The 12,146-nt window shown below is 34.6% G+C and overlaps 1 protein-coding gene across 11 annotated transcripts in view; it reads left to right on the top strand.

The window, feature by feature from the left end:
- ATF2 (activating transcription factor 2) overlaps positions 1-12,146 on the top strand; it is a 73,471-nt gene that overhangs the window by 36,799 nt on the left and 24,526 nt on the right. For all 11 annotated transcript variants that reach the window (XM_044768676.2, XM_044768678.2, XM_044768674.2 and 8 more), the window contains 4 exons: positions 78-206; positions 3,646-3,824; positions 4,445-4,559; positions 6,498-6,584. In XM_044768676.2, the coding sequence (XP_044624611.1) occupies positions 78-206; positions 3,646-3,824; positions 4,445-4,559; positions 6,498-6,584 (510 nt within the window). The remainder of the gene's footprint in view (positions 1-77; positions 207-3,645; positions 3,825-4,444; positions 4,560-6,497; positions 6,585-12,146) is intronic.

Below are 12,146 nucleotides of genomic sequence, written 5' to 3'. Positions count from 1 at the left end.
TTCCTGCTTTCTTATTTTAGATATACTAATTGGCTATTTTTGAACTCCTAACACTTTCTTTAATGTTTGTGTTTTAGATGCCTCTAGATTTATCCCCTCTTGCAACACCCATCATAAGAAGCAAAATTGAGGAGCCCTCTGTTGTAGAAACAACTCACCAGGATAGTCCTTTACCTCACCCAGAGTCGACCACCAGTGATGAAAAGGTTCGAAATTTATATTTATGGTAGAAACACAAACTAAGTGGAAAAAATCAGCACCCCAAGTAAAGTTTAGTATTTGATCTCCATAAAATGTTAATATAATAAATTGTACATAATTCAGTGTCAGATTGTAATAGTCTTATTTATGAAAGCTTGTGAAAACTCACAGAAATTTCAGGAAAAGAAGACTCCACCTTTATAGATAATTAGCTTTTTATTTCACACAGAAAAATGGTAGAGGAGAATAGCAGTCATTTTAGATAAAACTGTTACTTTAAAAGGCTATATAAGTTTAACTTAATTTTTCTGGGTTTGGTATTTTTAACTACTTTTATACAGTGTCGGCTTAATTAAGAATTTTTACAATTAAAAATTGTTTAAACAAAGATTATTTAGGCTTTTAAAAGGTTAAGGGAATAGTTACTCGTTCTCAGCAATTGATCTTCGGTAGCAGCAACTAAGATGATGATACTGTCTTAATACAGGCCTCTTGTAGGTGGTTTAGGGCCTTATTCCTGGATCTTGATTATCCTGGTAACCTGGTGCCACCTGGGCTATCATGTGTGTTGAATAACCATTATTATAGGTACTTCTTGATCACTTTTCATTCATAAGCACATATAATGAACACATTTATTTGGGGACACCATGTGGGGTATAGTAAAGAGATAATGGATATAAAGAGGCAGTGACAGTGTTCTTTTGGAGAATATGTTATTCTAAAACCATAACCTAATTAATAGACTTGTGCCGTGGCAGAGGAGCTAGAAGTAAGGCAGCAAAGCAACTTTTTACCTAGGCATATATTTTGTGGGTTTTTTTTTTTTCATTTTCTGATTACAAAAATGCATTCTCATTATAAAAACTTTAAGAATATAAAAATACAAGGAAGAAAACCAAAATCACCTGTTATCCCGTAATTGAGTGATAAGAATTACTAATATTTTGAAACATTTCTCCTAGGTATGTGCACACATTTATAATACAAGTAAATGTTTGTAAGTGAATAGTTACATAGAAAGATAGATGGATACACAGAAAAATACAAAGATCCTTTTATACTGTGCTTTAGACATTTGGCCTTAATGAACCTTTTTCTATGTCATTAGAAAGTTTCCAAAATCATAATTTTTAATGGTTGCACTTTATTTTACCATTATCTTAATGTATTTTATTATCCTAAAGGTTGTTTCCACATTAGCACAGTTTTTGTAAATGCTGTTAAATCTTTGATATGAGTATCTTTTTTCCTATGGAGCATTTCAGTCCCTTCACAGTCAAGTTTTTCCCTGTTCATTGCTGCATTAGCCTCTTTGAGAGGCATTCTTTCTTCCTGCATTTCTCAGTCATTAGCTCCCCCTGGGCAGGGCATAGTCTTGCCAAATTGTAAAAAGTCAGTTCTGGGCCCCCTTCTCTTCTTTTTCTCGATTTTCTTCTTAGGTGATCTCATCCAGGCCCATAACTTTAGAAACTGTCTGCATATGAATGATTCTTAAATTTATATCAACTTAGATATCTGCTGAATTTCCGTATTCATATCCAACTTCATCTTGACATTTCCTTTTCTATGTGTAATAGACATCTTAAACTTAATACGTCTAGATCAGAGCCCCTGATTCTTTCCACAGTTTTCCCTAACTCAGTAAATTTTCTCTCCATCCATCTAGTTGCTCAAGCCAAGAAACCTTAATTCTTTCTTTTCCTTCATAGTGAAACCAATAGCAAATTTTATCAGACCTGCTTCCTGAATATATTCTCCTTTGTCTTCGGTGTCACCACTTTAGTCCAAGCCATCATCATCTTTTACTTGGATTATTAACAGTTTCTTTTTTTTATTTTTTAAATTTTTTTGAGGAAGATTAGCCCTGAGCTAACTACTGCCAATCCTCCCTTTTTTGCTGAGGAGGACTGGCCCTGAGCTAACGTCCATGCCCATCTTCTTCTACTTTATACGTGGGACGCTTACCACAGCATGGCTTTTGCCAAGCAGTGCCATGTCCGCACCCAGGATCCAAACCGGTGAACCCTGGGCCGCCAAGAAGCAGAACGTGCGAACTTAACAGCTGCGCCCCCGGGCTGGCCCTAACAGTTACTTTCAACTGGAGTTTCTACTTCCATCTCCAATCTATTTTTCATAGATGGTTTTATTTTTAATACGTTATATCACTTCTCTGCTTAAAATCCTTCAGTGGTTTGCCATTGCATTTAAGATATCTCACACTCTTTCCATAAGCCCTCATTGATCTGAACTTACCTACCCATCCAGCCTCACCTCATGCCACTCTTGGTGTGTTCTTCAAATATTCCAAGCTTTTTCCTGCCTCAAAGACCATTACTCTGTGGATTGCTTCCTTGTCCCTGGAATGCTTTCCTCCTGATCCTTTCAGTATCAGTTCAAATGCCATTTTTGCAAAGAACCTCCCCTTACCTCACTGTGCTGTCTAAAGTAGCCAACTCCAACCTTCCCTCAGTGAATCTTTCAAGATTCATTATGTTGTTCTACTACTCTATAACATGTTACAATCTGAAATGTTCTTGTTTGTTTTACTTGTTTATTGTCTCTCTCTTCCCATTAGTTCTTGAGAGCATGTTATAAATTCTCCAGCTTGTTAAATAAATCAAGTTCTAATAATACTAGTTTATCTTTCTTCCTATGTTGCTTAATAAGATTTTGATAATAAGCAGCATCAGTAAGGCCAATTCAAGGAACATGGTAGACCCAGGTTTTATACTGACTAGTAAAGGAGTTCTGAGTAAGGCCCTTGACTCTTTGTTTACTATTCTGTAAAACTGGGGAAAAGACCATCTTTAAGGTCTTTGCTAATTCACAAATTCTCTGTTTTCTTTTAATTTGGAAAGATCTCACTCCAGTAATTATTTATTTTTCATTCAAGTTATCAGTATTACTTGGTCTTTTGGTACTGAGAAATTGTTGGTAATGGAGGGGTAGCTACCTGAGATTAGCGAACACTTCTATTGCTTTAAAAGTTTTTTAAACATTTGTATTACTGAATTTATATCAACCATAATACAGTCTCCCTGTACCTCTTTCCTCTTCTTAGAGAATAATGATGGAGTAAGACTGGGCAATCCACTTTGAATTTTAAGTGCTATGATTCCATGAAAATGGATTATATTTTTACTGAAATTCTCATGGAATCATAGCCAAGTTGCCAGTCTAACTTATTTCTGGATTGATAGGAAAACAAATTGTACTGAAAAAAATCACTCAGATGTTTTTAAATTAAAATATGAACATTGCATTTGAAATTTTACAGTTGCTTCAAAAATTTTCTTTTAAATAACTTTAGATATTAATTTACTTTGGGGGGAGTGTTAATATTATCCTACGGATGCTTTTAGAAGTGTATATGTTCACTAAGGTACTTGACTTGACTTGCATTTTAAAATTCCACCCTTTGTCTATCTCGTTATTAAACAGGAAGTACCATTGGTGCAAACCGCACAGCCCACATCAGCTATTGTTCGTCCCGCATCATTACAGGTTCCCAATGTGCTGCTTACAAGTTCTGACTCAAGCGTAATTATTCAGCAGGCAGTACCTTCACCAACCTCAAGTACCGTAATCACCCAAGCACCGTCCTCCAACAGGCCAATTGTGTAAGTGATTTGGGCCAATCATTGAACTGTTTATGAATTGTTAAGTTTTCCTGTCATGATTTTTCCAAGACATTTCATTATTCAAATTGTGGCCTTGTGTGTGTGTATGTAAATCATATTCTACTTGCTTTGAATTTTGGAAAAAGTTCTTGGGTAGTCTTTTTTTTTAAATATAAGTATTATCTAATAGATTAGAAAGTAAATATCTAGAACTTAATTTTAAAAACAAATCAGCTAATAGGATGTGAATTTAAGATGGTTTCTCATTTTCACGCTATTTCACACAAAACATAAAATTACTCCATCACCAGATGGCATTTCTTTCAGTTCTCATAGGTAGCTCTCAAGAGCTTTTTGGTAAGAATTTTTCTTATTTAACATATTGGAGATTGTCCTAAGTAAATCCATAACTTTCTCCATTTTTTCACTGTTTTTTTCACACCGCTCTGTACATTCTGCATTTAGGACACAATTAAAAATTATTAAATTTTGCAATTTGCTTTGCAGTGTTTAGAAAATTTATTTTTAAATGTTATGGTAATAGGAATAAAAGTACTCTTATATTTTTTAGAGATGATTGATATGGATTTTTAAAATTTCCCTTCTTTTGTTTTTCTTAGTCCTGTACCAGGCCCATTCCCTCTTCTATTACATCTGCCTAATGGACAAACTATGCCTGTTGCTATTCCTGCGTCAATTACAAGTTCTAATGTGCATGTTCCAGCTGCAGTCCCAGTAAGTTTGCAATTTAGGTTATTTAAATCTTTTCTTTATAGAAAAACTGATCTCTGTAGTCAGAAAATACACTCGTGGCTGCTTGATTGGTTTATGAAACTGAATTCAGCATAATACTTATTAGTGGTGGGTAGTATTTAGTGATAGCATAGAGCGTTCAAGGCAAACATAACTGGATAGAAAACATTTTTCCATCCTCCAAAAATCTTAATTATTTTCCTTATATTTTTAGTATTAACTTTATTCCTTGTTCAATCCATTTCAATTTGGATTTGTAGAATTTGAATGTTAACACAGATTTCTATTCTTTATGAAGATATTTGTCCTAAAATACTTGTCAGGTTACTCCATGTTTCACTTATTGTAGAAGTTGTTCATAAACACTGTCTGTGAACTTTTATGATCAACTTGGGTTTACAGAATTCCTTGCTGGCGCAAACATGAAAATCTGAACAGTTTAAAACAGTAGAGAGTTCTCCACTTTCCTAATACAAGTGTCTCAGCAAAATTGACAACTTTTGAAGGATAAATCAGGAAGGAAGATCCAAAAGAAAAGTTTTTTGAGGGACTTGTTAAATATATACATTTTGAAAGACATAGACGATAGTTAAATATCTATTTATATATTTAATAATACAGTGGCTATTTAAAACCACATTCTTTTGAATAATGTAAGTTAGAAATAATGCTTTTTTCGTATTCTCACATTTTATAAAAGTTTTATTCTAACTCATCAACTGTGTCTTCAACATTCAAGATTTCATCATTAGAACCACTTTTTAAGACATCTAGCACGGTTTTCCAAAACACATTTTCTTTTTCGCCTAATTTGAATATAACACTTTTTGAATCTATTATTTTCTTCTTGGAAATCTTAACCCAAATGCTAATATTCATTCATACAATAAAAAGATAATTTCTTCTTTTACCTTCTAGACAGATATTTCTGATCAATACAATATAATAATTTATTGTATAGCTTTTAAAAGTTATTTTTAAAAGCCTACTTAGAGTAACATCCAACTCTTTTGGTGTGAGATTATACCCCCAGGAATATTACTAAAATTGTTTGCTTTTTTTATTAACCAATTCTTCCAAATGACCTTTCTAAATATCCAAAATTAGCATTGATTAATTTCAAAATAATGTATCTTCTTCAAACAGAGCTTTGCTGTTCAAAATGCATTATTTGAGAGACTCTATAAGGGCTCTTATATATAAGGTGATAAATATAAGGTAACTACTTCTTAGGATATTTTTGAAAGAGGAAACCTTCTTGCCCTATATTTGAGATTATACGGTTATCCTGTTACATGTAACTGTGATGAAAGAAACTGAAATGAAAGAAGAGATATACCTTAGTTATACAAAAATGAATCATTTAGTGTTGATATTAGGTTTAAAAAAAAGGCAAAAAACAAAATGGAAAAATGTGTTCTAGATTATTATTATTAGAGGTAATCAGGTTCTTTCTTTGTTATTATACAGTATACTAATATATCCGAGAACTTTTATTTATATAGTTTAGAAATTTTATATGTATATATATTTTAGGAAAGCAAAATTCATTGTTGAAATTATTTTTTATGCCTAGTTGTCACAAGTTTTGACGTTCTTTCCTTTCACATTCAAAATGGAAGGGTGACGGATCTGTGAGAAATTTTGCCTCAATCACTTTGAATATTATGGATTTCTATAAGAAGGAAGCATTAAAAAAAGAAATTGTGAAAATTGAAGATTAGGGAAGCCAGTGTCATGGAGAAATTGACAAGTTTTGAAGGATAAATCAGGGTGTAAGATCAATAAGGGTTCAGGGTAAAAATACAGTTTTTCTGATTCTGAAGTCTCAAATTATCATAGCAGCCATTGTGCAAATAAAGTGCAAATCTCATTTTGAATATATTCTCTAGCAATTGTTTTTCAATATATTTTGCAAAGCTTGTTCGACCAGTCACCATGGTGCCTAGTGTTCCAGGAATTCCGGGTCCTTCCTCCCCTCAACCAGTACAGTCAGAAGCAAAAATGGTAAGCAAGATTTTATTTGTTCTGTACATTCCTTGAGCCTATTTTTAGTTTTTTCCATTAAAGCCTGCTTCAAATGCACAAAATTTAGATCACATTTTATAAAGTTATATACTGTTTTACACTATAGAAGAACCAGAAAATTTGAAAAAGAGAAGCTTCCATTAACACAGTGAATAGTAGTGTTACTTTAAAATAAATGGATGGATTGGGAGTAAAGTTCTAGTTCGTGTCGTTGGTTTGTCTGGTTTTTGGCTTTGCCTTTTTAAACAAACTCTCCTCCTGGTGGAGGCTGGGAATATTACAGCTGAAACTAGATGTAATCCACTAAAGGCAGTGCTGATATAATGAGTGGTTTAACAGTGATACAAATTAGAACAGTATTAACAAGAATTCTGATATAGTGTAAAAGTTAGTAAACATTGCATGGAGTATTTAAAGGAAAACCATATTTTTGAGTTGTGTTTCAGACACTAAGAAATTGGCATTATTTAAGGGATAAACTACAGATTAGGATTCAGGAGAGATGTATTTTTAATTTTAAGCCTAACTCTGCTATTCACTACCCTTAATCAAGCCACTTTAACTTTTCTGAGTCTCAGTTTCCTCATCTGTAAAATAAAGGGATTAAACTTTGATTTCTGGGGTCTCTTTTAGTCCCAAATCCTGTAAACGAGAATTTTTTTGGTAGAAGACCTGAATCTGCTGCTGCCTTTTTTTTTTTTTTTGAGGGAGATTAGCTCTGAGCTAACATCTGCTGCCCATCCTCCTCTTTTTGCTGAGGAAGACTGGCCCTCAGTGAACATCCATGCCCATCTTCCTCTATTTTATATGCGGGACGCCTGCCACTGCATGGCTTGCCAAGCAGTGCCGTGTCCATACCCAGGATCCAAACTGGCGAACCCTGGGCCAGCGAAGTGGAATGTGCGAGCTTAACCTCTGCACCACTGGGCCAGTCCCCATTCTTTTTTTTAATCAGTGCAGTTCTCCCTTCTGCAGTCTAACACACTTCAGGGCTAATTCTTCTTAACTTCATTTAATGAATGTATCCTTAGGAAATCAATAGATAGTTATTAGACACCTATTATGTATTTTAGTTCTGTGCTAGGCAGTATACTAACAATATAAGTTTGTACACATAAAACCCATTATATATTACAAGGCTTTAAATTTTTTAATGCTATTCTACATTAGTGCAAATAGTCAATCTGAAATTGACATGTGGTAACTTTTTTTTTAACAGTAAAACTTACGCACCGTCTGAATGAACAGCACTTGGTTGAGGAGTATAAAACTTAGCTGGTTATTGATGGTGGTGAGACACCTTGAAAACCTGAGGGGAATGTTTCTCATAACAGCATATTTAGGTCAAAGCTTTGGAAATATTAAGATGAATCTTTTTCACTTGATAGCAGAAGAGCTTCACTGGGAAGGGTTTTTATTCGTCTACTTTAAACATACTGTGTTAATGAAAAATTCAGTTAGAATTGAGTAGAATAGAAATAGGAATTAAAGAGATCCTCTTGTTGCACACTGCAACTAGAAATATTTTTACATATCCAGTGGACTTTTTTCCTACAAGAGAATTCAAAAGGAACAAATCAGATTTAAAGAACTACTTTTGACTACAAGAGGTAGGCCGTATTTGTAGAAACTATTAAATTTAACACTTCTCTGAATAACTTTTTTTCTTTAAGCTCACCGGGAAATTAATAAGAATAAGTGTTTTGTATGCTTGTATCTTAAAAAATACCAAAGCTGTAACTTTCACAAATTTATTTATGAAAAACAGTCATTGTTGAAGGCCCAAAGCATAGTATGGGGAGTCACAGATTGCCCCGCTTAAATTTAACAATCCAGTGAAGTTTCTTGTTAGAATTTTGCTTATGTAAAATAGCCATCTTTAGATGATTACCTATTTTAATTGGGTAGTAAATAAGATTGTCCTGTTTTTAATTAAATAAAGACTCGGAAATTAGTCTATTTCCTTTTTTCTTTTTTTTGACTTTTCATTATGGAAAATTTCACACATGTACAAAGTAAACAGGGTAGTGTAATGAACCCCCATGTACTCATCACTCATCTTAAATTATTAGCAATATAACTGCCATTCCTTAGTTTGTCTATACTTCAGACCACTCCCTACCCCCACTCAGTTATTTTTTAAGAGGCCTGTTTTGAAGTCTTTTTTTTTTTTTTTGCAGAGGAAGATTTGCCCTAAGCTAACATGTTTGCCAATCTTCTACCTCCCTCCCACTACAAAGCCCCAGTACGTAGTTGTGTATTGTTGTAAGTTATTCTAGTTCTTTGTGAACCACCACCATAGCATGGCTACTAACAGACAAGTGGTGTGGTTCCGTGTCCGGGAACTGAACCTGGGCTGCTGAAGCAGAGCATGCTGAACTTTAACTGTTAGGCCATCAGGGTGGCTCTAATAGGCCTTTCTTAATGTAAAATTTACATAGACTGCAAAGGACCAATTTTAACTGTATAGTTTTGATAAATAAGTGCATTCATGTAACTCACACCCCTGTTATAGTATAGAATATTACCATCTTTCCCGAAAGTTTATTTCCCTTCCCAATCAGTCCACCTCCCCCAAATGTTCTGATATTTGTTATCAGCAGTTAGTTCTAGAACTTTATATAAATGGAATCAGTATATACTCTTGTGTGCAGCTAAGCATATGTCTGTGAGATTTGTCCAGGTAGTTGAGTGTATTATAGTTTGCCTCTTTTTGTTGCTGAGTAGTATTCCATTGTGTGCATATACAATTTCTTTATCCATTCTCCTGTTGATGGACATTTGAATGGTTTTCAGTGTTTAGCTATTGTAAATAAAGCTACTATACACATTCTTGTATAACTCTTTTTGTAGACGTATATTTCCATTTGGTCTGTCTACCAAAGCATAGAATTGCTGAGTCAGAGGGTAGATATGCATTTAACTTATAAGAAACTTCCAGATCTTTTGCCAGAGGTTACTTTCCCACCAGCAGTGTATGAGAATTTCAGTTGTTCCCACATTTTTACCCGCATTTGGTTTTGTCTATCTTTTTCATTATAGACATTCTAGGAGTGTGTAGCAGTATCTTGTGGTTTTAATTTGCATTTCCAGTTTGGCCAGACATTTTCTGTGGTATCTTTTGCCCATTTTTTAAATTGGGTTACTAGTCTTTTATTATTATGTTGTAGGAATTCTTTTTTTTTTTTCGAGGAGGATTAGCCCTGAGCTAACTGCTGCCAATCCTCCTCTTTTTGCTGAGGAAGACTGGCCCTGAGCTAACATCCATGCCCATCTTCCTCTACTTTATATGTGGGACACCTGCCACAGCATGGCATGCCAAGAGGTGCCATGTCCGCACCCAGGATCCAAACCTGCGAACCCCAGGGCCACCAAAGTGGAACGTGCGCACTTAAGGACTGCGCCACTGGTCTGGCCCCAGGAATTCTTTATATATATGTTTGTGTGTGTGTGTGTGTATACACACACTAGCTACAAATTTTTTGTTATATATTTATATATCTTACAAATATTTTCTCAATCTGTAGCTTGCCTTTATTTTTCTTAATGGTGTATTTGTACTATCATTGATTGCTACTTTTATCTTTACTATTTCCTTTCTCCTACTTAATTGGGTTTAATTTGCTTATCTTTTTTAGTTTCTTAAGGTAGAAGCTTAATCATTGATTTAAATCTCTTTGCCTTTCTAATATAAGCATTTAAAGCTATAAATTTCTATTTACAAATTTTTTTTTAATTTTTTTTTTTGAGGACGATTAGCCCTGAGCTAACATCTGCTGCCAATCCTCCTCTTTTTGCTGAGGAGGACTGGCCCTGAGCTAACATCCGTGCCTATCTTCCTCCTCTTTCTATGTGGGACACCTGCCATAGCATGGCTTGCCTTGTGGTGCCATGTCCACACCCGGGATCCGAACTGGTGAACCCCGGGCCGCCATGAAGCGGAACGTGCGAACTTAACCACTGAGCCACTGGGCTGGCCCCTGCAAGGATACTTTTGTAGTGGCCTGGTTTTCAGATGTCCAGTCCTTACAGGAAGATGCGCTGTATTTGCATCTACTATAAATATTGAAATAAGATCCTTCTTTTTGCTGAAGAAATTTCTTCAGAGCAAGGTTTTTTTTAAGAACTTTGTCTTTGGAAAAGTAAGAAGGTGGTTAAAAAAAGTGTAGGTGGGGGTACACAAATACAGTATTATCTAGTACTTTTTAATACTAATCACAAATTCCTAGCACTTACTATTTTCTACAACATTGCACTAGATCTCACCAAATATAGGTTTAGGGGTTCTGTTTGTCATTAAGAACATAAACCGTAGATATTTGTTATCTGTGGTGCTCTTCTAATAATACAATTTTCTTATGTAATATTTGTCATTAAAAAATAACTCTTCTGAATAAGAAAATGTTAATCATCTAGGAGTTTTGTTTAAGAAGATTTAGTGAAGTATTTAAGTAGTATTCTCCAGAATCATTCCTTTAATACTTGTGTGACAAACTGAGAAATAGCTTTGTACACAGTGGGTAGCCAGTAGGTTTTCTGCAGGGGGTTTCAACTGAGAGCTGACAGAGGGCATCTTGGCAAATGTTCAGAAACCTACATTAACTTAGTTGAGCCCTGCGTGGAACCTCATGTTCAGCAGAATTCTTCTGACCTGCCTCTGCATGCCAAGCTAATCAGCAAACACCTAATGAGCCCGCTCCAAAGAAACAGACTCTCTTCCAACCTACTTCATTTTCCTATGTTCTCTGGGGGTGGGGAGACAAGACTTCATGAGGACTGATGATGCTGCAAAGACCACAATAATGATAATTAACTTGCTGAATTTAGAAGATTATGCTGTTAATTAGTTGCAAAATAAAGATAAGTAATAGAGCAGCAGATGGTAAGATAACACCCAGGAGAAGGAGGGTTATTACTCTGATGAGCTTTTGTGGCACATATGAAATATGGATCTGACTTTTTCATAAATTGTTTCTAGAGAACATTATGTTTTTTCTTTGAACTATGATGGAGTAGTTTGTTCCTACTAAGTTCTGACAGATGTGATGAAATTTGTTTTCAAGGGTGCAACATACAACATAGAATTTGAATAGCAAATTATTTTTAGCAGATTACCTCTTAAAATGCGTATGTCAGATTGGTCAACACAACAAACTATTCACCCTTTAATTAATTGACACATTCTATATCTCTAAGAAAAAAGGTTTTCAAGATGGTAGTTGAATTTTACATTGCTGAAAATTAACTCTAAACATTAGACTGCTTAGAAATATAGTAATAAAGATTTTATAGTAATAAAGAAAACAAAGGTTTCTTCTCTTTCAAATAATGTATACCTTTATTTTAAAATTAAAATTATGTCTAGGTTTTATTGTACATGTTGGAGAATATAGACTTTTTTTTTTTTTTTGAGAAAGATTATCCCTGAGCTAACTACTGCCAGTCCTCCTCTTTTTGCTGGGAAGACTGCCTCTGAGCTAACATCCATGCCCATCTTCCTCTACTTTATACGTGGGACGCCTACCACAGCATGGCTCTTGC

This window comes from Equus asinus, chromosome 4 (assembly GCF_041296235.1).
Source record: "Equus asinus isolate D_3611 breed Donkey chromosome 4, EquAss-T2T_v2, whole genome shotgun sequence".
NCBI lineage: Eukaryota > Metazoa > Chordata > Mammalia > Perissodactyla > Equidae > Equus > Equus asinus.
Note: the sequence above shows the minus strand (reverse complement) of the source record. Positions and strands in the feature narration are given on the sequence as shown.